The sequence below is a fragment of the Genypterus blacodes genome, unplaced genomic scaffold (assembly GCF_046128005.1).
Source record: "Genypterus blacodes isolate CSIRO-AG114 ecotype Tasmania unplaced genomic scaffold, CSIRO-AGI_Gbla_v1 ptg000099l_1, whole genome shotgun sequence".
Classification (NCBI taxonomy): Eukaryota; Metazoa; Chordata; class Actinopteri; order Ophidiiformes; family Ophidiidae; genus Genypterus; species Genypterus blacodes.
The window spans coordinates 2,666,349-2,694,253 of record NW_027466903.1 but is presented as its reverse complement, the minus strand read 5'-3'; the positions used below and the strand labels follow the sequence as shown (position 1 = coordinate 2,694,253).

General features: G+C 46.2%; 1 protein-coding gene across 8 annotated transcripts; it reads right to left on the bottom strand.

Moving 5' to 3' along the window:
- Positions 1-511: 511 nt before the first annotated feature.
- On the bottom strand, positions 512-25,638 carry gata3 (GATA binding protein 3). Of its 8 annotated transcripts, XM_076159843.1 has the most exons (9): positions 23,759-25,638; positions 23,548-23,647; positions 23,240-23,408; positions 15,310-15,344; positions 10,041-10,460; positions 8,531-9,037; positions 6,531-6,676; positions 4,343-4,468; positions 512-1,959 (listed from the first exon to the last, which is right to left on the bottom strand). In XM_076159843.1, exons 5-9 carry the CDS (start codon positions 10,273-10,275, stop codon positions 1,669-1,671), a joined length of 1,305 nt encoding a protein of 434 aa, XP_076015958.1. In that variant the 5' UTR covers positions 10,276-10,460; positions 15,310-15,344; positions 23,240-23,408; positions 23,548-23,647; positions 23,759-25,638; the 3' UTR covers positions 512-1,668. The 8 variants fall into 8 exon arrangements, with proteins under 8 accessions (XP_076015958.1, XP_076015959.1, XP_076015961.1 ...); XM_076159844.1 differs by lacking the exon at positions 15,310-15,344; XM_076159846.1 differs by lacking the exons at positions 6,531-6,676; positions 15,310-15,344; positions 23,240-23,408; positions 23,548-23,647; positions 23,759-25,638 and adding exons at positions 6,412-6,458; positions 10,606-10,954.
- Between the last annotated feature and the right edge of the window lie 2,267 nt (positions 25,639-27,905).

The following is a 27,905-nucleotide window of genomic DNA, read 5'->3' as shown; positions in this document are numbered from 1 at the left end:
CAGACTATGACCTTTACAGCCCACAGGAGCCTATGTGTGTGAGATGACACAGAAAACCCCCCCTTTAAAAATACGTTAAAGGCCTCAATCTGCAGAACTTCCTTCACTTAATTCCCTTAATTTGCAAGATGAAATTTAAGTGAACGTGAGTTAGGTAAGTTCTTTATGGGTTAATTTCCCCGATTTACTTTGAAATAATGCAGAACATTGACCTCAGTTTCAGCATAAATTCATGTTTACAGATTTATGAACGTGCAAAACAGGAGGCGTGTGTGTGTGTGTGTGTGTGTGTGCCCCTCTGCCGTTTTGTTCCTGTTTATTTCTGCTCTTCCTGTTTGCACTCGGCTGACCATAAGAGCCGGCGCGGTGCATGCTGGGTAAAGACGCACAGTTGTTGTGACTGCGGCGGCTGAGGAGGTGGGGTAAGTGTGAGGGGGGTGGAGGGGGGTGCAGGGTGTCAAAGGTCACATGGTGCGGAGGCGACAGAAAGGACGGCGCTCGACCACACAGCTAACATGTCAACAGAGATTAAACTAGTTTATTATTTTCAAAGAGGGAAAAAAAATTACGAAACAAAAGCAGTCATATTTTACACTAGTGATTATTATTAAATTTTTACAACCATTCAGTCTGCATAACATAAAGAAATAATTCTACATCTTTGTTTCTTTCGTATTTTTGGTACTCTGATTTTTTACATACAAATAACAAATACAGGAACTTTTTTTTCACAATGCATATAATCTGTGGGCGGGAACAAAGTCTCTCAGGTGAGCTCATGTGCCAGTGTGTGGGTGTGTGTGTGTGCAGTGTGGGAGTGTATGTGTGTGTGTGCGTGCGTGCGTGCGCGTGTCAACACAAACCAATCGCCCGAGACCTATAGCACATCCAAAGAAAACAAAATAAACACAGAGTCGCCGGCGGTCAGACGCTCTTTGAACTTAATGCAACACATCTCCAGCAGGCAGAACAGAGGCCTGCCCGCTCTCTCTCTCCTCTTCCTCTTCCTCTCCTTGCCCCTCCAGGCTCTCTCTCTCGCTCTCTCTCCGCCTGCCGTGCCGTGATTCGTACCCTTCTCCACCTCCTTAGGGGCAAGTTTCCTTTTTTTTTTCCTCTTGCTTAATTAAAAAGTCTTCATTTAAATGTACTGTATTTCATACAATTTGTACAAATATATTCAACGTTCATCTCTCCGCCAAGGAGGAGAGTGGGGTGTGGGGACGTTTGTGTGGGGGGGAGGGGCATTCTGGGAAACAGGAAGAAGGGGGGCGTTGTCTTAGGAGGAGAGTTGTTTTCTGTGATATTTGCGTGTGGAAAAATGGCTTTTTTGTACACAAATGGAACTCCGGATGGTGAATCAGCGTCTGTGCGGCGGCGGATTGGGGGAGGGGGGAATGTTCTCGCCTCGCCATTGGACCAGCGGCGTGTTCGTATCGCAGAGGTACGTGTGGATCTTTATAAAAATAAGAGAGAACTGAGGGCGCAGGAAGGTAAAGCTCGTCTGTCTCGCACCAAAGTCTGCGATGAGGTGAGGGGGCGGTGCCGAGGAGCGGCGTCTTCGTCTTTCAGGGGCTGCAGAAGCAGGTCAGCGGAGGTACTGAGGGGGTCGGGGCGGAAACGGTGGGAAGGGCGCGGCAGTGGTGTCGGCAGGAGGGGGGGGGGGGCCACCTAGCCCATGGCCGTGACCATACTGGAGGGGTGGTGGGGGGCGAAGGGGAGGCTGGAGGAGGGGTGCATGGGCGTGGGCGTGGTCAGCATGTGGCCGGAGTGCGAGAAGGGTGGGAAGGAGGACATGTGGCGGGACAGGGCGGCAGGACTGAAGGAGCTGCTCTTGTCCATCAGGCTCTTTGAGAAGTCGTCCATGTTGTCTTGGGACTTTTTGCTCTTCTTAGACTTGCTGGACATCTTCCTGTTCCTGGTCTGGATGCCCTCCTTCTTCATGGTCAGAGGTCGGTTGATCTGCTCTCATGGGGGGACAGAGAGAAGCCAGATTAGTATTTTGGTTTGAGCTCACATTTGCTTTTTACAGTCTGGACAAATCAATGTCTAGGGTCTGCAAACAGTCAGATGGAAACGAAACGTCCACCAAACATCTGATTGAACTTTACAACACACAGACAAACAACAATGTTGATCTTTTGCTACTTATTGCCATTTTGTTATGGGATATGGGAGTCTCAAACATATCCCTCATGTGCACACATATGCAGCTTTCTTCTTACGAACATATACAAATGTTAAGATGTTTTACTTTTGGTCACTTTACGTCAAAATTCAAGGTTTAAAAAAGTCGTTTAGGTTGTTTTTATTCATCTCAGGGTCCAAATTACACACAAACAGAATGTTAGGTGAAGGTGTGACACTGTGTGTGTGTGTGTGAGTACTTTAATATGATATTTTGATACTCTTGTATATTTTATACATTGCACACATTTTCATATACAGACAAAGACAAAAGCTTCAGGCACTCAAGTCAAAATAAAGCAGAGTATGAGTCATAATGGAATCCGTTACAGAGGAAACCTGCCTGTCCCGTCCACACACACACAACTGTTTATATATACGCGTGTGTTTGTGTGTGTGTGTGCGTGTGTTTGATTCCTCTGAGCTGGACGGCATCTGAAGCCGCCACTGTGCCAGAAAGACAACGAGAGGCAAGAAGGAGCGACTGTGTGCAAAGCAGAGAAGGAGGAGCGGCTGGCAGCGAACACAGAGTCAAGTCCACCACAGAGACGCGCCGCCATGACGACCGCCGCCGCCGCCGGCCAAGTCCCCCTCTCCGCCCACCGCCCTCCCCCCCCTCCTCAACCGCGCGGCCTTCTCCTGGCCAGCTGCTGTATTCCAGAATACATTTAGCCGGGAAAGGGAGCCGGATGATGGAATTCCGGCTGTAGGCAGGATTATGATGGGAGATGGATGAGGCCGGCTGGCTTCCTGATCTTTCTGAGCGTTTCTTCCCTGGGAAATTGGAACAGGGATTTCTCCTTCACTCGTCTGAGGAACTGAAGGTTTTTTTCTCTTTTCGCTGACTCTTTAAGCAGAGCGGCGATTAGCAGAGGGCAGGGAGCTGATGTGGTTTCGACTCCACACAGGTAGACTTTCTCTACCTTCCCCTCTTTGCCGCGACACTCTTTGATGCCAAGACGTCTGCCGTGTCTCTCTGAGGCCTCCAGCCTCATCAAACAAACCCCCCCCCCCGAGCCCAGCCACGTTTCCAGCAATGACCACTGTGGAACAGGGTGCGCAGGCCCTCACATCCTCCCTGCAAACCACCTCAAAAACTGCAAAGCCGCGTGCATGCAGATTTGTGAAAGCCCCACGACACGCTCAAAGACACAACAGACGAGACGGAAATGTGACAAAACCCCTCTGCGCTTGTTTTGGGTGCTAACAAGGCCGTGTGTTTGTGGCAACGTTTGTGTTTTCACAGCCGTCTTATCTGAGGCGAAGGGTTATGGGACAACAGATTGCTACCATGGGGTGTTATGGTCATGCACGAGGGCCAGTGGGGGAGGAGGGGGGGCGGGGCTCTACTGAACTCTCCGTGGAGAATGTGGAATTCGCTTCAAAGGGAGAAAGCCCCAACAGAAGTCTGGATTTACCAAAATAAACTAATTTCACAATTACGCCGGGGTCGGGGTCGGTTCAGATGCTAATGGGTGAGTGGGAAATATTATTCTTCTCTGGCCGTATAACCTCGACCCGAGTGCGTCTGTGCAGGCCGCCGCAGAGACCTGCCAACAGTAACATGGGAAAGTGATTTAACAGGGAGGAGAGGGGGAAACGGGCGGGCGGGGTGGGGGTCTTTATCTGATTTACTTCAGCCCTTCGTCTGTGAGCGAGAGGGGAAAATATTACCTACAGCTGCCTTCACACCCGTTATTGTGGTTATTAGTGTTATTACTTTCAAGTACAATGGCTGTTTGATTAAGAGAGAGGGCGAAGGGAAGGGGGAGTGAAAGACTCCCTGGGGTCTTCAGATTGAGGTTTGTGAAATGATGTGGTGAGGCTCGAACCGACAGGAAAACGAATCAGGTGGATTGCTGGTCAGACTGAGGGCTACTGAGGGGCTCCGAGTCCCCCCGAGTCCCCCCATGGAACCACAGGGTCAGAAATAATAAAATAAGATAAAGAAAAATCAGCCTGGAAATTAATGGAATTTTTTTCTTCATTAATGTTCCAGAGCAGAGTGGCTGCAGGTCTGTTTTACATTCACACATACTGCCGATAAATCATATTAATGCTGCTGTGTTTTGTTATGGAGGTGCCCTGGATATCATCTGCAGGGATAAAGGAGGAGGAGGAGGAGGAGGAAGAGGTCATATCATGGTTTATTACTTACATTGTGCAGTTTGAAGTACAGGCCGCAGGCGTTGCACACCGGGTCCCCGTTGGCGTTCCTCCGCCACAGCGTCGTCGTCGTCGTCTGACAGTTAGCGCACGACGTCCCCGCTCGCCTGGCTGCGGACTGCACACAACACACACACAGAGGCCCGCAAAAGAGCGTCACGTGACCGGATATTAACCATTCATGGCAAAGACTTCATCCTAACTCTAAAACTCCCGGGAAATGTTGAAGAGACTGAAACGGATGAAACAGGAAGCACGGGGGGAGGCGGGGGGTTTTGCTCCTACACTGAAATTACTGGGAATTTTCCGGTAATTTACACCGCAAATTCCACTTTCTTACACTCAAACCTCATTAAATGACAGTAGTGGATGAAGAGTTTATTTGTAGGGGTTTCTAGCTGTGTGCATGCTGGCTAGATGGGAATAAAGAGAGAAACGGGCCAAACAGAGCTGCTTTGACTCGGCGCTATAAATAGCGTCACCGGGCACATACACACACCTCCTGCTGAATAAATATTTACACGGGACATAACAGCGGGGCCTTGAAATGGAGCTATTAAATCTGATTAAATTTCCCCTTAAAGTGCGTGAGGAGCGGCCGTGTTTGTGTCTGCGTGACCTGCTTCGCTTTAAACAATCCAGAGGAAATCGCGGTTACTGAGCTTTAAAAAAAAAAAAAAAAAAACATTCCTGAATTTCCCATCGATTTAATTCTCCAACAAGAATGTCACGCAAAAAAAGGCGCAACACGCCAATTAAAACATCAAACTCAAACGGGAAACGGGGTCAAATCCCGGCAGCTGCAGATCTGCTCAGTGCTCAGTTTGCTGCAGTGCTTTGACATTGATGTTGTAATCTGTGTAAAAAAAGGAAGAAGAAGAAGAAGAGCGCGATCGATGTGCAGGCGCGCGCAGAGGACACGTGCGGACCAACTACATTATCTCTCTACATTATCTCTAAGCGGGATTTCCAATCATCACCGCGCGGGCCTAATCACCTCAGTGGGGCGCGTGCTGTGAATAGCCAATCAGGCCGAGGCGGGAAAGAGCCCGATTATGACTCCATATGTGTGATCTGTGTGTATGACCATTCAATAGAAACGTCTCTCTCTGTTTCCCGCCTTATCTTCATCGTCATTTTCTCGCGGTTTTTCGATAAAACCGTTAGATTATTGGAATCAAAATATCATTTTCATATGGATTATCATGTGATTTAATATGGGCCGGGTCACAAAAATATCGTAATAATCTTTTTTATTCCATTTCTCGCTCTTTGCTGATTTAAATATTTCCTTAATTTCTATTTTCTTATGGGGTGAGCAGCAGCATATCAACATGACGTCACTTCTGGTGTCAGTTTTCGGGCTCCAAATAGATTTTTTTTTTATCTCTGCCCTTTATAAATAAAACCAACAAGGGGTCAGACTAGTCGTACCATCCCCGGCCGGCAGAGAATCGAACGCTAAACAATCCCCCGCCTCTGCCTGTGCCTCTGCCTTTGTGCCGCTGGGCCGGGACCCCAGGCTGCGTGTTTAGACTGGGGAAGCGCGCTGTGTTGTTAAAAGCGACTTATCTGTGCTGCTCAGATATCCGGCAGCCTTTTCCTGGGAAGTCGGCTTTGCACATTAGACGAGGAGAGGGAGAGAGAGAGAGAGGGTGTGTGTATGGGCTGGAGTGGACACGGCCACATGTGCTCGAGTCTCTTCTTTCATTTTTCCCTTTTTTCATCTTTTAGAAGACAGAGGAGGGGGGCGGGGGCGGGAGGGGGGCGGGGGGCGGGAGGGAAGGGGGGGGGGGGTCTCCTTTGCAGCTCGTATAAGAGAAGAGAGAGGCCGCCCCTGATATATGCTGCTGCGAAAAATAGCTTCAGTCGAATCGCAAAAAAAGGAGAAAAAAATAGACCAAATGTTGGAGAAAAATGTCAGTTTGCGCTTTAATGCAAGCCATGCATCTCCAGAGCCTAGAGTCCAAACAGAACCAAAGGAACTGAGGGAAATGATCAAAAAGAGCATTGCATCACAAACTCTGACTGTGTCTATGTAGTATATCTGAAAGCAGAGACCTGCACTTGACGAGTCAATTTCCTGCAGCTAATAGGCCTACTTCTTCCTGGATAGGGGGAAACAGAGAGAGAGAGACGGAGATGTCATCAATGGAGAGACCGTGTGTGTGCGGACGTACCAGCCGCCGCTTGGGCTTGATCAGGGGGCGGTTCTGCCCGTTCATCTTGTGATAGAGTCCGCAGGCGTTACACAGATAGTGACCCGTACCGTCCCGCCGCCACAGGGGGGTCGACGTGGCCCCGCAGTTCACACACTCTCTACCCTCTGCAAGAGCACGCACGCACGCACACACACACGTACACACACGCACAAAACATGAAGACAGCTTTCAGGTGAGTCATTTACTTCTTCTCCTGAAATCTAAACTGCAAATAGAAACGTTAGAATAAGAATAAATATATGAGGATGATAAACAATGATATAATAAATACATGTCACTATTATTATTAATTAGGATTACTGTCAAAATTACAGAATGTCATTATCAAGAATTAAAGTAATAATGGTAATTAATCATAATAGCCTAAATATATATACAATATACAGTATAACATGAATAATATAAGAAAATAATTCTAATTAAATCTTCATAAAATCATCAAAACACATCAAATATGGGTGAATAAAGCGAAGGTGAATTAAGGTCCATCTGACAGCTAAAATAGCTATAAAACATTTAAATGTATGTAATGAAATGTAACAATAACGCCTTCATGCTGGACTTTTCACTTTAAAAAAAATCCACTGTGGTCGGTGAAACATTATTACATTGTTATAATAATAATAATAACAATGATAATAATAATAATAATAATAATAATAATAATAATAATGTGTGTTGTAGCAGGTTGGGCCCTATGTTTTGAAGGTGTGTTGGCTTTGACTGGCACTTCTCTAGTGACACCGACAGGTGTGCGGCAAACTCACACACACTGACTGCGGGGGTCTGAAAGTGAAACACGGAGCTGTGCACTCACTCACATACACACCCGCACACTGAGCTATTGTGTGGCGCAGAGCCTCTTTGCGTTTCCTCACAGAGCCGTGGACGCGTCCGGCCTACTCACACGTGAGACACACACACACACACACACACACACACACCTGGACCTTTTTGTTGCTGGCAGCCGAATCAAAGAGCAGCTCAGAGGTTCAGAGCGCTGCATGCCGGGAAGCTTTCATGCTTTTTCTTTAAAATATGGCGTTTACGTGAAGCTCACACGCTGCACCCACAATATGAAGCTAACAGCTCGGAAATATCTTTAAATGCACATTATCTCACATTATCCCGGCATTAAAATCCTTCATTTGCATTGTGTGGTGCTGAATAATCCCGATGATATGCATCGACTAATCCACTGTTTTCTACTGGTGTGTGTGCGTGTGTGTGCCACTGATATTAATCTCATTACTGAAAACTGCTTTCAATAACCTTAAAAAAGTAATTACCCCTCCAATTTGGAACCCCCCCTCCCTCTGCCGGTTCATCCGTTACTCCCTGTGAATGAACGAGCAGCTTCCGGTGCTCTGAGGCTCTCAGTCTGGGTAAACAATGCAACTGTGGCGCGCACTGGCCTGACAGTAATGGGATTACGTTAAACATATAAACGGGGCAGAGGGCCGCTTCCTCTGTCTCTGTTAGAATCCAGTGAAGAGGAGGAGGCGGAGGAGGAGGGAAATAAAATGACCTCAATTAATTTGACACTAAACTCTCTCCTCATCTGGGCCACTGTGGTTATATTTAATAGAGATAAATATAAGCATTTGTGCGTAAATGTCAAAATATTTTCTCGATCTATTTTTGAAATCTGAAATGTCATAAGCCTTGTTGTCAGTTTGTATAATGTTAGATTGTTATTATTATTAATATTATTATTATTATTATTATTATTATTATTATTATTATTATTATTGTCATTATTCCTATGTGAAGGCGTTTCAGGCAGCCTGGAGGTGCCTATAGGAGCCACTGGACACAGGCTGACCTCTGGCCTCGTCACTCATGAGGGATGAATGAACTGCTCATGGGTCATTCCTTTTATAAACATGTCTGTCATTAAAGCTGCAAAGTGTGGAATCATGTTAGATCAAAGGGAATGTAATAAAGCGCACTCCTACCTGAACAGGACCTTGTTTTTGGTCTTGTTTTGGAACCATAACTAGAAGAGGACCCACCTATCAGGCTCGTCGGTGGGAAGAGGCCTGGGCCGTATTCGGGGACATATTGTGGGTATGTGGCGATGGGGTGGTGGGCAGAGGAGGACGCCACGCTCCGGCTGTGAGCCGACTCCAGTTTCATACTCTCGGCCAGGGTCACCTGGTACTTTATGCACTCTTTGTCCTCCTGCCGCCCGGAGCCCGTGGATATGCCCGGGTCCGGGGACACGTCTTTCGGCGGGGTCGGAGGGAACGTGAAGAGGTGAGGACTGGAGTGACCGGTGGACAGCGAGGAGGAGGAGGCGGACGGGTAGACGGAGAGGCTGGCAGGGGAGCCGTGGTGCAGATGGTTTTTGGGGAAGGGGCTCAGGTTCCAGGGAGAGGTGCTGTGGTGCGGGGCGATGCCTTTGCTGCCCTCCAGCCAGGGCAGGGAGCCGTGCAGCAGAGACGGGCGGCACACCTGGCTACCTGCGGGGGGAGCGGGACAAGAGGCAACACGTCACCACATGGACAAATACACTGCAAATAAGACACATTTAGTGATGTAGTATTACTCCTGGCAGAGCACCAGAGGCCTGAACATTCAGTCAGCAGATCTGAAGCACAGCTGATCAATATATCACAACATTTAGCTGTTTGCTTTACATTGTAGATTACGCCTCACAAAATACACACGGATCGTTTGGTGGAGTTTTTGAAATTAAATATTGACATCAACTCTGCCTCCGCGGGACACAAAGCGCGGTGTGATTGATATTGAGGAAGTTGAAAATGTGAGTGTGTGTATGTGTGGTGTGTATGCGCGCGTACTGGTAACATAAAAAATAATTTGCATGCGGTCAGAAATGACAAGTTGATGCCCATTGAAAAACACGTCTACTCGTTTCCATGGGGACGAGTTAGGGTTGGATCCAGAGGCGGGTGGCACATCACGGGTTTATGGATGAAAACGCTGTTTGCCGTGTGACTCAGCCGAGTGTCGCCGTTTGCTCTCGAATGAGACTTTGGGCAGATTTACGCTACAATCGAAACAAGTTGGCCGACACACATACCAAGGACAAACAGGAGTCAGACGGTGTGTATGTGTGTGTGTGTGTGTGTGAGCACTGCTCGGTTTCACAACGTCGCGTCAACTCAGGCCAAAACTGAATCCACGAGCTGGGGCTCAGGTGAATAACTCGAGTGGGACTCGGTTTGTTGTGAAAATTACACATCAACAATTAACATCTGTCTGCATTAAATAAAATAAAAGGCAAATATGTTCATAAATAAAGCAGAATTCAAGCAGCAGAGGCACTCAGACTGCTGAAAATATAGAAAACTCTCAGCTTAAACATTATAACCATAGAGACGCTCTTAGACTTTTATATTTCTGGAGCTACTGGACGGTAATAATATCTTTTTAATTGTGTATTTAGTTGTTTTTTGAATGAAAGGCCTGGGCAGGCAGGCCGCGTGTGTATATACTCACTGTGAGGGGGAGGAGGGTACCTCTGGACGGCCCGGACTGAGTTCCCGTAGTACGGGGAGACGTGGTTCCCCTGTCCGTCGATATTAAACAGTACATCCACATCTTCAGCGAGGGGATACTGCGAAGGGTCCATGTACGAGTGGCCGAGGCCCGGGTGATGCGAGCCGGGATGCTGCTCGTTCAACACCGCGGGGTGATGGCTCATCCACCGTGGCTGGTCCGCACTTACTTCCATCGCTTTTGTCTTATTTTCCTCTCTCTCTCTGTCTGTCTCTCTGTGTCTCTGATTTTTTTTTTTTTTTAGCAAATGTTCATGCACGCCGAAGCAAACCGACACAAGTCACAAGATAAGAAAGAATCTGTCCAAAATCCACCTCTTTCGGGGTTAAATCCACAGGCTCCGCGGTTGCTTCCGATCACCTGGAGACAGAGAAGAATTTACTGTCTTAGTTTCTGGAAATTCTCAAAAATGTTCACAGATTCACGACTAAAATTGGTCAATCTAACCCGGTTGTTTTTTTTCTCAAAAAGCAAAGAAAAGTCATTTAAAAAACGCGACACATACCCCACATTACCAAACGCTACAGAGGTGTTGCCACATAAATACGTCCAAAATGGAATCCGGTCCCACGCTGAGTTCCTGAACTTGCTCCTCTGCGGGCTGACAACGCGGTTCAGCCCGGGCTCAACAAGTAGCTGAGCGGCGTGGAGGCTGCGCGGAGGTGCGGGGCTAGAAGCGGGCTTCGGCTTTGCTGCGCACTGACCAGCGCCGGAGAGTTCAACTCACTGATCAAATCTGTGTTTGTGCGCAGTTGCAGCCCTCTCCATTAACTCCGCTCCTCTCTCTCTCTCTCCCTCTGTGAGTGTGTGTGGCTCAGGCTCGCTCACCCTTGCTCTACCTCCGTCTCTCTCTCTCTCCAGCCCCCCCCCCCTCTTTTTTTCTTCTCTCTCTCTCTTTTTTTTTTTTTTTTTTTTACAGTGAAGGCATTCTTTCAGGATGGCGCCAGGCAGCTCAATGCTTGCAGACAGCTGTGGCGCGACGCAACTTAAGGAGGGTCTGTCAGTGTCATCAGCAGGGGGCGGGGCTTGTCCTAATTGAATATAACGGGGACCCTCAGAGATGCACAAGTTTCTTAAATCAACGACCTTGTAGAAATGTGTACATTTATACTCAGGCACCCTATTTCTGCTTTGGCGGGCCTGTTAAAGCTATACACTGAGCACGGAGGGGGACATGTGGGCCTATGCAGGAGGCATTCATGATGAATAAAAGATTAGAATTTAAAATAATATGTAGCCATGTTGTAACCACAGAAATCGGTCATGCAAATAAGAAGGATATGAGTGTATATACTATATATATATATATATATATATATATATATATATATATATATATAGTATATATACTCATGTAGTGTATTTCTTTGTCTTTGCACACACACACACACACACACACACACACACACACACACACACACAGAGGCTGCAGCAGAGCCTGTTGCTCTCGGCCAAATTCGGCTCTTAAAATTGTGACAGTGCGTCCCCTCGCGGTGACACACACATTATTCTAATGGCACATCCACAAAAAACAACAACCCCGACGCCGACTGAGAGGCACTGAGGCGGGGGCACGGCGGGGCCCAGACTCGCTCGCTCGCTCTCTCTCTCCAGATGAACAGATACAGAGAAACAAACGAATCGCTGCTCCCTTCACGCAAACTCACCGCGTTGGAAACAGACCCCGCGCGCGCAGACAAACGCACGCGCCACACTGTCTCCTGTCATCATTTATTCAAAACACACCGCATTCAATGTAACTGGATCGCGCGCGCAGGGAGTGATTTGCCTCTGCGCGATTTTCATCCTTTCATCTGTTTAACGAAAGCCAGAAGAAACTCATTTAACCCTTTCACCCTCTGCACCGTGACATTCTACTTGCACTCACGCACATGTGCGGCACCATGCGTGCGTGTGTTATTCCACTTGACCGCACAGCAAAAATGGAGGCACGGGGTCGCCGGATGTTGATCCTTGGGGAAGTATTTAATGTCGTATTCCCACTTTGGCTCCTCCGTATATCTTTAGATTGGCAGCGTGTAATAGTAGAATACGGTGTGTGTGTGTGTTGGGAGGTGGGGGGGAGGGGGGGGGCAGCCTCGGCGACGCCGCTGGATGTGACGTCACCGCGGTGTAAACAGTCAGGAAATGAAGCTCTCTGGCACTCTGCGTGCGTGCGGGGACGCGGGGGCGCGCACGCATGTCACCCTGATCCCGTGACAGCCCGTCTAAAATCAGGGAGTGTCAATTTAATGGATTAGCCAGATCAATCAAGCTGATCAGTCACAGGTGAAGCTGATGGGGTTATTTTTTGATTCATTAGGATTATTTATTACAGATTAGAGCCTCTCTGGGTATCATGTCTATATGTGAGGTTATTCTGGGAGGATTTGGCACCGCGCTTTCCACTCTTCCTCTTCCTCCCCAGCCCACCTGGAGAGGCACGCGGCGCATTCCCCACTCAGGCAAACCTGAGACTGAACTTGGATGCAAACTGCTGTCGCTGCCATTGTCGAGCTGTCAGCGCACTCGTGTAATTATCCTCTTGAAAAAGTATCACGGAGCCATTATCCACAAAGTGCCGTTTATATGGAGGCGGCGCGTGACGGCGGACGAGGCCCGGAATCCCGCCTGATGTTTGTGTTTGTGTACTGGATGTTTGGAGGGCTGAAAGTGCCCGAGACAGAAGCCCTCACATGACTCAAACCCTCTGAAAAGTCCTCACATATAATCTCAGAAGTGTCGTGGTTTCAGATCTCTTTCTCCGTATGTGTGTGTGTGAGTGTGTGTGTGTGTGTGAGTGTGTGTGTGTGTGTGTGTGAGTGAGCTCCAGCATTAGTCTATTTTTGGAGTAAATGTCTTCCAAATAGCGCCGCTGCTGCTGGTTCGGGGCCAGTCGAGCTGCTGATGGCGCAGATCATTCCTGAGTGATGATGTCAGCCAACTCCGATTCAAATCAAGACAAGACGAGCGACAGTTTGTTTCTATACCGCGGCTCAGAATTGAAGACACCGGTGGATTATTCCACTGGCAGCGGCGCGGGAGGGACGACGACGATGATGATGATGATGATGATGATGATGATGATGTGTGTGTGAGATAAGGGCTCGGTGTTTACTCGCTCCTGCGCTTCCTTCCAGGCATCATCACTAATTACAATCTCTGTTTTTCCCTCTCAGAAATGATAATTTCCTCCCTACAGATGATTAATCAGAGGCCAGGAGATTAAATCAAACAATAACAACATCATCTAATACACGATAATATTAATATCAATAAAAAAATAATAGTGTATTTTAATAAATCAAAATTATTTGACGTTGTTCAAAAATAAATATTATCACCAGAAAAAAAACCTTTAATTTATTAGATATTTAAAAAAAATAGTGATTACTTTTCTCTATTTATTATTTTACTTTTGATCAATAATTTCCACATGAGCCAAATGAACACTTTTATATCCTATATGACATCATGGTGAAATAGACTCATTGTGTAGATATTTAACGGGCTGGTGTTTGACATGTGTGTGTACGTGGATGATTAAACAGTGCGGATGGCGCGGCGAAGAGAATAACGGCGTAATAGAACAGAAGCTTTTAATGTTAGAAACAAGCAGGTCTGCTCTTGTGTGAGTCATTCACTGCCTTTCTTTGCTTTCTTTAGTCTTTTCAAGAATAAGCGAGCAACGTGTGAAGCAGCGCGGCTTCTTAGAACCAAACGCGGGCGTGAAATTCTGCTTGTTCGACACTGAAACTCGAAAAAACTGAGGCTGATTTCCAAGAATGACTAAAATGACACCAAGCCGATGTGATCAATCGCCTTTTTCTTCGAGTGTCTGAACAGCATGACTCGGTTTGTTTTTGTGTCATTCGTTCCAACCGAGAGTAAAGGGCAGAGGAGAAGAGCAGCACACAGAGCAGCACGCAGAACAGCAGAGCGTCGTGGGTCGGTTGATGTAATCGCTCATTGAACTTTCAGGCCTTTTTTCCTTTTACGATCATCATGTATTTCTACGCTTTTTTGCTAATTGCTTCCAGATTAGATTATATTGCTATTACCTCCCTTTGTGTTATTATCACTGAACGTAAACACGAAGCGGGACAAAAGCTGCAGCTGCTCAGATGGGGAAAACTGATAATACAAATCAAATCAATAAATCGGTGTAGAATAAATATCTGCATGAAAGAGAATGTGACGCTTATTTACGTGCTTAATTATTACAGTTAAACCAGTGCGATAGGAATTGAATATAAAAGAACAGTTAATAGGGATTTGGTGTTATTAACCCATATAAGAGCTCTGCGTATAAAAGCTCATTTAGAGGCGCAGAAATATACAAAACGACCCTGGGAGACGCGTTTATTAAATAACACCAAAGAACCGAGTTGTACCATTCAACATCGCAGAAAAATACATATTTTTTCATCAATAGAAAAATAATTAAAAAAATGTCTCCCCAGCTCCTGCACCTTATGCTCCCCGTTTCTCTCTCGGCCCTCACGCCTTCGCCCTTAACGTCCGGCTCATCCTCACGGACACGCTGCTACCCCAATCAACACGTATATGAGCAGAGGCGAGATGGAGGGCAGTCATGACGGGGGAGACACACCTTCAGCACCCTCAGCACCCTCAGCACCCTCAACTCTGCTTTACGAGCCGCTGGCAAGGTAATCATATCGATTTCACGGCGGTAATAGGTCATTAGAACACCTCATCTATGGCGCTATTTCAGGAGTGTGTGAGGCACAAATATGAAGATGAGGCGCAAACCGGACGGCAGCGACGATTACGACCGCGAATCTGGCTCTTGTTGCATCACCGGCCGCCTAACCGACGGTTTTGTGAAGCCGCAAATGTGGCGACGTTAACGGCAGCAATGGCGGTCGCTGCGGGTGATGAAGCCCACATTCAAGTCGTTTTTTAAACTGAGACATGAAGGCGTGTGAACGGTGCCTGCATGCCCGCCGCTGGGACAGTGCCAGGGGCTGCGATCACACAACCGCTGCGGTAGATTCTGCTCGGTTCTTATCGCACGTTTGGCCATAGAACCGGGCCGGACCGACGCGCAGCCGCTCACAAAAGTTTCCCGTCATTCATGAGCGCTCTGCCCGCCGGGTTTGGCGCGTATGGGGGCAAAACACCCCAAACACGCTCGCTGCGGTCAGAACGCGGCGCAGATGGAGAGGAAATGTAAATGTTTACTGACCTGTAGTGGAGGATGGACGAGCCCAGGCGTTTTTTCTGCAGATGTGAAGAGAAAGAAAGAGTGACATAGAGATGGAAGCGCCGATGGCATTAAGAGAGAGAGGGGGGGAGAGAGAGAGAGAGCGAGAGAGAGAGGGAGTACTGTGGTGCGCGCACCCTGAATTACGCGCGTGCACGTGCCCAGGCTGGCTACCGGCTGCACACGTACACGGGCCAACCACAGGCGGCCTCTCACTGTCTGCACTGCGCTGCACACTGAGTGAGGCGCTTCCGGGTCGGTCACAAGTCACAGCAACAACAAAGCAAATGTGACGCTGCACGGGGAGGAATCAGGGATAATTATGGACAGTAGATAGATCAAACAAATGAAAATAAAAACGCCTCATATGGCCATACAGTCACCATAGAGTGTTAAACATGAGATGCATTAGATTAGTTGGAACACCGTCCTGAGCGCCTCTTTAAAGATTTCTGTGATTTTTAAAAATGTATTATAAGCGCATCTTATTTCAAATCTAAAATTTGGGACAAAAATGCAATATATAGTTCAACTTTTTCGATTAGTGAGGTATCAAATCTTGTCACGTGCAGGACCTTCACTCGCCCAAATGACACCATCACGTGAAGATGCTACATTAATGACTAAATGAAATACATCTGGTTCAACGTCATACAGCTGTAACACAGACGTTTACATCTGGATGTATAACAGCAGTGTGTGTACAGTGTGATGCACTGAACGCTGCACCTCCTTTGTGTTGGAAGAAGAGAGAGAGAGAGAGAGAGAGAGAGAGAGAGAGAGAGAGAGAGAGAGAGAGAGAGAGAGAGAGAGAGAGAGAGAGAGAGAGAGAGAGAGAGAGAGAGAGAGAGAGAGAGAGAGGTCGCTTATCCACCACAAAGGAGAAATGGTCAAGATGGTGGACTCCACATTAAACACTGTCTCCTCCTGCAGCATCGAGGCCTGCACACATTGAGGCGCATCCTCACCAAAACAATGTGAGATGGTTCATCTCCATAGGCTCGGGAGCTGTAGCACTGTAGCGTTGTAGCTTAGCGGTGTTAGCGGTTGTTGTGTGATGGCAAAGCTTCACATATGCATCTTCCACCCGGAGCACACAGAGGCCTAGAAGCCCGCTTATTGACACCACGGGTGATTGAAAGGAACACTACGCAAAGCCGATCCTCCACCCTGTGAAATGCAGGGAGAGAGAGAGGAGAGAGAGGAGAGAGAGACAGAGGGAGGGGGGAGAGAGAGAGGATGCTGGAGGCTTTGGTATCCCTCTCTCTCTCCCTGTTTCTCCCTCTCTCTCCCTCCCTCCCTCCCTCTCTCTCATGTTGCGCCTTGACTCTTTGAAGGAGAGTGTAAACTGATCACACCCAAATCTATCTTTGGGGGAGAAATTCAATTAAGGTAATAAATTAAAGATAATTGGCGCAAACCTCCGCTGTATAAACTTACAAACGCTCACTACAGCCAAATGTGTCTTTTTAAACCAATGAATAATTCAGCATTTCCAGCGTAAGCGGAGCCTTTCATTTATGGAATTAGTATTTCAACACCTAAATAGAATTACATCACAACACACGCAGATGGTAATGATTTATTAATCTGCTTTGGACGTAAATAAAGTGATTATTTTAGGAATTATTAGCGCTGAATGTAAAGGTGAAGCTAATATGCGCACACTGATGGCTTTGATAGAAGCTCATGGAAAATAGCAGTTTTGCCACAGATAATTATAGCGCATTATTGGTGCAATAGAAAGATTAATTACGAGGAAAATAACGAGAATCAATTTGGCGTTGTTGCATTGGTTTGCAATTATATGTGGAATACTAAATACTAAAAATTCAATTTATTCAGTATTTGAAAAGAAAGCCAAGCGCATTTTCAGAAGTCTGTCGATTTCATAATTAATAATTGCTAATAAACATCCTCTGCAGTGTGTGTGTGTGTGTGTGTGAGAGAGAGAGAGAGAGGAAGAGGCGTGCGCAGGCCGCAGCAGCTGACATGAAATTGCGCGATTGACGTAGAATTTGACACGAACTCCGCTACAGATCAATTATCTCACGCGTCCACTTTGATGTTTCAGATCTCAGCTGCAGAGACGATTAATAACCGATCAATCAATTACGGCACGTGCACCTGGATAGCGAGCTCAGGTGTGGTTCCCTGGATTGATTGAGCATGTTGTTGTTGTCATTGTTGTTTTGCGTGTTTCCGGTGCCTCATCTGTAACGTAACGTGTCTTTTCTGCCCCGTTAGCGCGTAAAATCAGCCCCTCGGCCGCTTTCATCGCTCGGCACTCGGGCCTCGACGCTATTAAACGATTCCTGCTCCAAATAAGCGCAACAAACGGCGCAGCGCCGATCTCTTCTTCTCTGCGCCTACACGATTCTCCGCTGTAACCGTCGAAGAAGAGGATGACCTTAATTTGAGACAAAACACCTCCAAAATAACCGCGCACAGGTCACGTGTTATTCATTTACTTATTTATTTCCCTCCATGTGTTTTATTATTCTCGTCCTGTGCGCCCTGCCAACGTTAAGCCACTGCGCGCGCGTGTATGTGTGTGTGCGCGCGCGTGTGTTTTTACGGCGGCTTCTCCCTGCGATTTTATTTTAAAATATTAGGCCGAGGTGGGGAGAATTATAAACGACTGCAGCTCTTATCTGCTGCCTTCACGTATCCAGGATCACAGAGGCTGATTAAGAAAGAAGTCACAGCCAGCGCCGGATTCATAATGATTTGGAATAATGAATCCTTATCTCGCCTCTGCAGATTATCAGCCTTTCAGCTCGCCATGTTTTGTTACATGGGATAATTTATTGCATCTAATACATCACAATGAATCTGATGGGGGAAAGTGATGGCCGTGTGAGGAAGAGGAGGCTGCTGCTGCTGCTTTTTTATTTTATTTTTTTTTATCCCGGGGCAATGAAATGCCTTTACGATTTTTAATTGGTAAAATATAAGGGGATCTGATAAAGCAGAGAGGTATAATCTGGCCTGCTAGTGTTCCAGCAGCTATAATTAGTGTGTCAATTTCAACCTGAAATTAACGGCGTCGACCTGCCGTGTGCGCGCGCGCCGCCGAAGTCAGCGGGAGCCTCATTTCGCCTGATTTATTTTTCACCAAGAAGAGATAATTAATCATAAACACTGGAAACAGAGCAGCAAAGTGGAGATAAGCGAGTATTTGCATCTAAAAAGATCGGGACGGAGCTAATTCGCTCCCGAACCCACCTGACGTGCAGGGCCCCTTCGTTGTGCCGAGGCTCACGGGCACGTCGGTGCTTTTTAATTTCCCCGTGATTAATCTGCGGGGGGGGGCGATGGATCATTAATCACGGTACAGGACGACGGCGGCGGGCTGCGTACGAATGTGGGCAGCGCGGATTGTTGTGGAGGAAGACGAGGAGCATCGCCGGTGTCAGTGCTGTGAGGACGCTTTGCCATCTTCCTCTCTCTCCCTCTCTCTCTCCCTCTCTCTCTCTCTTTCTTTAGAGGAGGGGGGGGGAGGGGGGGGGCAGGACGAGCAGTGGCCACAATGTGCAGGCTAATAATAGCGCAGGATAATGGAGGCATGCATGAGAGAAATAATGTCCAAGAAGGACACGAAACTCCACATTATTATTATCATCATATTAATATAGATATCTTTTATTATCATCATCATCATTAATCATTACTAACGCGCATTTAAACAATTAATCGATAATGAAGATTATGTAAAAAATAAAATGCATAATCATTTGGGAAAACATGAGAATAAAGACACCTAATAAATACAACAAAACGGATAAATTGTTTTGTTATTGTTGTCAATGATTGACGGCTTTGTGTAATTAATCTACTTGAATGATAACAATAATAATCAATTGATTTGAAATAAGTGACCGATGTAAGGTAAGACAAGTTAATAATAAAAATAATAATAATGTAGTGATGATCAGCTGGCTCACTTCCGGTTACATTTCTGAGTTTTTGGACCGAGTCCTGTTTAAACTTGGCCGCGCGCGCAGTGCCAGGATAAATTTGCATTTTATTTGCAGCTGTAATTAGCTGATCAGCATCTCTCTCTCTCTCTCTCTCTCTCTCTCTCTCTCTCTCTCTCTCTCTCTCTCTCTCTCTCTCTCTCTCTCTCTCTCTCTTCTCTCTCTTTATTCTCATTATGATTTGCTACTTTCTCTGCTTCTCTCCAATCCCTCATTTTCTGATGTCCTGGCAGCGTCACCAGATGTTTATCGGGTTTATACCGGGGCCGCTGCCATGGCAAACAGACCGGGGGATGGACACTTACAGGCGGTGTGGGTGGGTATCCAGGCACCCCCCTCCCCCTCCCTTCCTCCCCTGCTCCTGCATGGAATAATCCTGCTACAGGACTGGACTGGACTGGAGTGGGAGTCTGGTGAGGTTTCACATGAAAGCGGAACAAGCGGATCACGTTCTGCGCTCCGGAGCAGCCGTGTGAAAGCCAAACCTCCATCTTTTGTCCGCCCGGGAACAGGCCGCGGGGGCCTGGATGCTGCGGCCCGGACACACCGAGATGTGCAGATGAGCTTAATGAGATGCGAGTCTGGGGGGCTGAGGGGGCCGACATGCTTCCTCCCACAATGCAACCTGCCTGTTATCTGCAGGGGAATGATGCACTGCGACTTTAATGAGCTGCGCTTTATTAAAAACACACTCAGTTAATCTCCCTCATCTCTGGGACAATAAACGGCGCAGCGACCCCCCGCGTGGAGGCTGCAGCTCCTGTACAGTAGCTACAGTATATCAGCCTGCAGATCAATCACAACTAAGCGTTACAGGCCTTTGGGTCATGATACACAAATATTTATCCTGTGATAAGGAGCCGCCGCGGTGGCAGATAACCTCCTATTCCGCCGCGTCAGGCCTCTTTGTCTGTACAGCGCTAAACATCTCCTCCTCCCCTTCCTCTGCAAACTTCTCCCTTTGCTTTAATTCGTTATTAGGAGGCTCCCTAAGCCGCTTTAGTCAATGGCTGTTTGTGGGGTTGGAGTCTGGAAAAGAAAGGAGGCTGAAAGAGGGGAGGGGGGGGCAGAGAGAAGAGGAGGAGGAAAAAAGAATGAATGAAAGACTCGGTTTGATTTTCCTCGCAATCCACAGAACAAATAGCGAACATTTAACGTTTACACCCCGCCTGGCGACTCAGTGGCGCGGCAGGGCCGAGCCGAGCCGGGCTAAAGTGTCCCGAAAGCCTTTGGAGGGGTGTAAGTCCCCGGCTATCGGGTTCTCCAGATCCCCTTTAAATGACTGTCAAAGAGGCAAATATCAAATTGCACGAGGTCAAGCCAGTTTGGATTTGAGACTCTCTCTCTTTCTCTCTGCTCCACCGCTCCCCGCCCTCTCTCTCTCTCTCTCTTACGCTCCTTCTCCTCCATTCTTTCTTGCCAGCCTGGCACCAGTAATGCGTTACAGTCACGTGATGCTTCATTTGTCGTTTCAGATTAAACGTTGAAAAACTCAACACAGACTGCGTTGAGGAGACACGGAGCTAATTGATCTGAGGCTGTTCGGCTGTTGTATCCAATAATCCATCTTGACTAAGAAATCATTTTTGTCATCGATTATGATTATGGCTTTTTCAGACCAATAAAGGTTAATCTGATACCCAGAGGAACTACACTGACACTCCAGTCCAGCCTGAGGCCAAATCAGTCAATATTACACTACGAATTCATGTGTCAAAATTAATATATTTTAAAGATGATGTAAAAGGGGTTTTGTATTATTTTACTGCAAAATCTGCAATTTTTTGTTATGTTGTGGTAAAAGTAGAAGTAGGCTGCAGATATTACACTTAACATGTTAAATTTCTCATTCCTCTCATCGCCTATTTTAATTCTGTTGATAAATTCGTGTTCAAGAAAAATGTAATCTGGACTAAACTGGACTCATTATTTACTAAACCAAACACTTTTTTATGCAGCTTAGTGATTTTACTCCACAACAGTCATGAGCTGACTGGTGAGTATAAAATACATCTATTACTTTGAAATGAATTGAGGATGAACTAATGATCGCAGCATTAAGAGGCCCAAGAAATGTTCAAATGTGAATAACAAAGGGGGAGAATTAACAATAAGAGCTTCTGTGAGGTCGGTGGAGCTCCCTGACCCAGGAGTTCTAAGGCTTTACTGTATATGTACTACGCCCTCTGCTGAAGAAGACACTGGGTCAGCTCACAATGTGCAGCAAAATCCTATTTAGCTCACCCTTTACAGCACAAAGTTATCAAAAAGCTCAGTAGAAAAAATGTCGAAAACAAATTCACTTTAGGTTTTTCAGTAACATCTTTGAATGGACCCTCATGTTGAAGCCTCTAAAAGCTCCTCTACATGAAGCTGTAAGTTCAGTTAGATACTAATATGTTCTGACCTTTGACCCTGAAACCTCTGTATGTTGTCATGTTACCTATAGTAACTTCCGGGTGCAGGGCAATGTGAGGACAAATAGAAGAAGAAGATTAGGTAGAAGAAATAACAGCGTGGATCCATAAGGGTCCATTCAAAGCACACCAGGCTCATAAAATTGTGTTGTATCGCTTTAAGAGCATTTACACCACTTTGATGCCTCCCATTAATCTCTGTCATTAAACTTTAGGTCACATCTAAAGTCTATAATGTATAAGATCAAGGTGAACTGGATGGAGGAGGGTTCGCCTTCCACCACGCCCCCGAACACGCCAAATTAGACCCACATGTATGTTGGGAATAAGGCAGCCTTAACAGTGGGCGGCCTTATCTACACAGGGCCTATGCGTCGCCATTAATCTTCGCCGGGCTAATTAAATTAATCCATCGCCTCTTGGCATTGGAATATAACGACCACCACTAAATCCGCTGCAGCCTAACAGATTTGTTTTGAACACTCTTTAATAGATCATTCATTATCACTTTTATAACACACTCCTGCACTCGCACATCATTTGCACCTATTTCTAAGCTCTCTGAGTGTAATTTTCTTAAATTTTTTTTGGCAACGCGGTAAAAAAAATGGAGGGCAGGTTGTGGGTTTGATGGACAGTCCATCCGCAGGATCATGTTTAATCCCTGCCTCTCTCCAGCCTGTTCAGAACTCATTTCTCCACCGCGAGATGGGGGACTCAGATGGTTGCCGGGGCAACGGCGATAGCGCTAAGCCATTTCCATTTTCTGAGAAAGAAGCGGGGGGGGCATTTGCTACAGAGGTCGCCGCAAAGTCATCCACAAACGTGGCATCGGGGCTCGATACTCAGATTACTCAGGAAACAGATTACTTGTTACGTTTCCTCCACAGTAACGCTTCATCTGGCTGTTAAACCAGCAGCAGCAGCCGGAGACGCTCTCCTCAAAGGGCCAGAGCCAAGATTGAAAGGAATACTGAGGTCAGCAATCAAATCTCCACAGATGCAAATCCACCACCCTGAGGGACATCTGACCTGTGACCTGTGACATGTGACAGATTCTAAACTCTTTCTGTCTAACCTTTGCACAGGATGGAGAGTCACTGAGTTCTTCAATTTTCTTTATTTATGATACAAACACAATAAGGCCAAGATTGTGAGTCTAAGAATGCTGAATGAAACCTTCATCTTACAAAGTAATTAACCTAAACGCTCACAATGAATTTCATCATTAATCGACTTCAATCAAGAATATTTCAGTTGAATGAGTTTTACTACCACTAGAACACAAAGCATGACACTACACACTTTGTATTGGACACCACGTTGAGTCATGGCAGCTTCTAATGTGGCGATTTGATTCTTGATGATATTGGGAAAGTTTGTCAAAACAGTTTTAGTTTTGTAAGATGGAGCATTTTGTTGCTATTTTGTTAAATCACTTTGAACGGTTCCTTGATGGGGGTTTGGCTCAACCTTGATATAAACAAACCTAAAGAGATAAAATGGTGTTCTTACCTTCTATGACTTTGTTGCTCTTCCTCCTCCAGCTCATCTTCCTTTGCGTCTCCTTCAGACGGTGCAGCATCATCAGCATCCTGTGACGTCCTCCTGAAGGTGAAGATGAACCGGCCTTTCTGATCAAAGCGCCATATGTGAAGGCTGCTTTCCTGGCCAGGTAGGATTCCTTTATTGTGAGGACACCACACACACGCACAAACACCCACACACACTTTGCCTAACAGTTATAAAAGGAAAGCCTTCACTTTCGATCAGGGTTCACACATGTGCCATCTTTCTTTGTGACATTTTGAAAGCATCTGTACCTGGAATCCTGCAGTGTTGTGCTCGGGGTGCCCCTGACGTACAATCCTGCTGCATGCTGGGAGTGTGGGTGTGCTGGCAGGGTCCCAAGTAGCCTATAGCCTGGTGATCAATGAGATGAAAGGCAGCATTTAACGTTCAGGTCATCAGCTATGCCAGCGCTGCACAACACAGAAAAAAATGTTAATCACACGTTTTCATAGATAGACGCACCTGAACCACCTGAAGGCAGTGATGAATTTTCGTCCGACATTGACGCATGATGTGAAGAAAGAGTGTAACTTAAACCTGTAGGAGACTAGCGACATGAAACGACTCATGGATGTGGCGGGAAACGGCTTTGTATAAGATCATAAAAATTCAACACCACAAGGTAGCACTGTTTCACAGCATGGGGTTTGTTTATCACGAGCGTCATCCACATTTCCGGGGTGGACGTCAGGGAGCAGCACCTCTCACTCCCTTACCCTGATTAAAACACCAGAAGCACCGCGGCTCTAAACGATCAAACTTTATGAGGAAAGCCCAATTGACATGGACTCCCAAGACACCTAAATAGAATCTATTATATATCAAATAAGCAGTCTGACTTCACTGCACAAATACAAGGATTACTACGATGAGTATTTTGTTTGTGTGTAAGTTTGTGATTGGAAATGCATTACATTACACAGCCAGCTTTATTGTATTAGAGCCTCAGATTTATGCAGAATGGTCTGGGTGCCAGGGATGTTGGCAGACCTCAAGGGGTTAAACATGGAGCACAATTTGCCCTAGTAAAGTTCAGGCAGGAGTCCTGGCTGTGGTTCACGGCTCTGCTGCTTCATCTCCTCACCTGCCTTCATTAATGCGAAGACGATGCCATACCTGTCAGAACAGAGCCCACCCAGCGGTCTTACGCCACATTATTCTCTCACGTTCCAAACAGCATTTCCTGTCGCCGCAAACCCCCGTGGGGGAGGGGCGGCACGTGCTCGGTCTGTGTCTACGTGATAAAGTGTAAAGTTAGGTGAAGGACAACAATCTGCTGGAGGAGTCTGATCAGGAGGCCTAATGATAATAAGGCTAATAAGGTATCTGGCTGCAGCACATTGTTGAGGGGAGCGTGCGTCGCCTACGAGGCTGCTTAAATCAGACGCCATCCAGCATTTCCTCTCTCTTTGCACAAACATATTTAACAATGATGCGATGCTGCTGTGGGCCTGCATTCAGAACATCCTCACTGGCCTTTCAGCCTTTTTCACAGAAGATAGAAGACTTGCTCTCAGGCGGAATACGCTGCACAGTTTCAAGAGCAAACATAAAAGTCCTAAATTACAGATTGTTCAAGGAAAATTGGTCGATTATGCAGTCAGAACTTTCAGAACATTCATTCGTCTTATCAGCGCCGGCGTCTGGAAAGACTCCAATACTCTGTTTTAATGTTTGTCCTCTGTGACCTGACTAAACTTTTTACATATGTTAACATTTCCTATCGCGATTTCGTATCCAATTACTCTGATGGGCAATTTTGATATCGTTGACATTCAACTTAATTGTTGAGGATGATGTAATGCAGGTTCAATGCATCAGAGTGGCTAGAAATTCAAACTCAATGTAAAATCATCTCGTTACCTCACTGCCACTTCCTAGCAAGCCCCAACACTAGCTAGCTTTCCACCCTGTATCTGAAAATACATAACATAGTGTATCTCACTGTTACTTCGTCTAACGCAACTCTCACACCGCCGTAAAGTGGATTATAGATAATCTCATAAATAATCCTAAAAATGACTCTAAACTCTGGAATAATTCCCTCCTCGTCATTTGTCACGATCAATAAATAACCTTTTTAAAATAAGGATCCCCGTGTATAGAGAAGTGCTTAACCTAATGGTTTCAGTGTTTAATATAATCTGTTCAGGTTCAGGGTTTCTCATTAGTCACTTATCTGCTTCAAAAACAGATGTGTCACATGTTAATGAGCAGGAAAACAGATTGTGTTATTGTTAGATGGTGCTGATCTCACAGTGTTTCGTTCAACAAAAACAACAGGTGGAAGACCCAAACGCTGTGATGTTTGACGAGGAGGAGGAGGAGGAGGAGGAGGCGCGGTGCTGCCTCCTCCTCCTCGCGGTACTGAAGTGCACGATGAGGACTTGATTGAAGCTTTTACCTTTTAACCTCTAACCTGATCGACCTTTTTTGCATCTGGATAACAAAGTGGACGGAGGATGAATATGGTGGCAGCTCACGGGCGGGTGAGCTCATCATAACCTGGGTGTGAACCTTTGCTGCAGTTCCATAGTTCCATACATCTCAGCCTGTATCATAATGTACAGGCTTAACAGATCTGGCTCACGCTGCCTCGCTGCGAGGAGGAGATGAGAGGGAAATGCTCCCGTAATCAAGAGTTCAGCAAAAAAAGTCATGTGGAAATCATCTTGTTATCGATTCTGCCACGTCACGACGGCAAACTGCTACCGTCTGTCTGAAGGGCCGGCGTCTCTGCAGGGAAACACAACAGATCCACACATTTCCTCTGATTGTTTTTTCTAATCACAGAGTAAAAATCTCCACATCAGGCAAAGATTCAGAGCCAAACGCATTAAAACCAAAGGGTTACCAGAAAGATCCAGACCTGCACTGATGTCACCATGCTCAATTCAGGCAGCTAGTGAGAGCTGGAGATGGAAGATTAGGAAGTACATTTACTCAAGTACGGCCCTGAAGTACCATACTGCACTAAACGTGTTCTCTCGTGTTTCAGGGGAGAATGTGCTCTCTGCAGGTTAATACTCTCAGATTGAATCATAAAAACTTTGTTGTTTCAGAGGAGCTGCAGTAAATAAGCTGCGTTCACAGAGGAGAGAAAGAAAGTGACATATAGGGTTGAACAGAGATGTGGAGAAGATAGAGAAATAAAGAAAGACAGAAACTGATAGATGGAAAGATTGATAGAAATTGATAGATACAGATAGAAAGAGGTTATAATAAGGATATAGATATATTGATTATGAAAATCTACTTGGGCTTAAGTGCTGAACAGTAAAGCATGTGAAGTGAATCAGTACTTCAGTACTACAACTACACTTCAACTACAGTAATCTGCTAACACCTTACTCATCAGAATTGTGAATGTAGGCCTTACCTGAGTACTTTCACTTCAGGATTTGTGTTCTTTTCCCACTGCTGCAAAGAGATGGAACACATTAGATAAACCAGCATGAATACTGTTTATGTTTCAACATGTGAAAAAGAGAGAATACGTAACAAACAAGGAGAGAGATGAGAGAGAAGGAGTAAGAAGAAGAAGGAGAAGAAGAAGAAGAGACAAGCAGACACCCTGCAGGCATCTGCCACTCAACTGATCTAGATCCAGCTTGATTTTTAACTCCTTTTAATACTCGATTGTATTATCTGAGGCGTGATAAAAATAAGTCGCTGTTTCAGCCCACGGGTGACAAAATGTCAGTCAGAGCGCCGGGCGGATACGCCGAGAGGCTTTCTGCTGTCGACACGCAGATACAGAGCAGATTATGCTTTATTAGCCGCTCGTGGAGACTTAATTGTGAGATCAAAGTTAACAATGTTCCATCAGAGCAGATTTCATTAGGCAACGAAACATCAGTGCAATAAAAGTGTCGTGCACACACTCTGAGTTTAGGATTGAACATTTTCGGGGGGTTTGTTTGTGACAAATCTGAGCAGGAAATTCAACCTCCTGCATCCATTTACACTATGACAGTTAACTTAAACATCAACTGAGCCAGAAACATAATATCTGACCCAACGAGGAGAAGACTGGGACTTAATCCATTAAGGTAATCCAGACAGAATCAGAAAGGCAAACAGTGTGGCGTATTAGCTGTGTTTATGCTGCATCTCTGACCATTAAACCCCCACATACTGTACATACATACAGCACATAGGTGCTCCCTGCATGAATGAGTCAGACTGTATGTAAGAACGCTTTGTAAAACACAGATGTGAGCCAGATTAACGCTGGCCGCATTAGAGCTCCATGCAAAACAGATGGAGCGATAACGTAGAAGCATCGGTTGTGTGCGTCCGTCTCACCCATAGGGGGCAGGAACGCTGTGTTCAAACGCTGTTGGAAATTGGGAAATACGAAATTTACAAACTAAATCGAACCGAACTGTTACTGTCAGTCATGTTGACGTCCCTTCTACGGAAATGGGTTCCTGAATAACAGCAACGGCTGCAATTCTTCACCGGGGCAAGCAAGTCCACCTGCGTTCCTCCACTCTGACAGCCACATACCTCCTGATGTTGCTTCATGTATCACAGTAACCCAACTTACCAGGGCCGAGGTTGAAGGAAGCCATCTGGGTCACAGCACCAATGTTGCACGTCATTC

Excerpts from the sequence above, each read along its gene's own strand:
- gata3 (XM_076159843.1), bottom strand. The coding sequence starts at position 10,275 with ATGGAAGTAAGTGCGGACCAGCCACGGTGGATGAGCCATCACCCCGCG. Across the intron at positions 6,677-8,530 it reads AAAAACAAGGTCCTGTTCAG|AGGGTAGAGAGTGTGTGAAC; the intron begins GTAGGAGTGCGC and ends GTGCTCTTGCAG. Across the intron at positions 4,469-6,530 it reads TCAAGCCCAAGCGGCGGCTG|TCCGCAGCCAGGCGAGCGGG; the intron begins GTACGTCCGCAC and ends TGTTGTGTGCAG.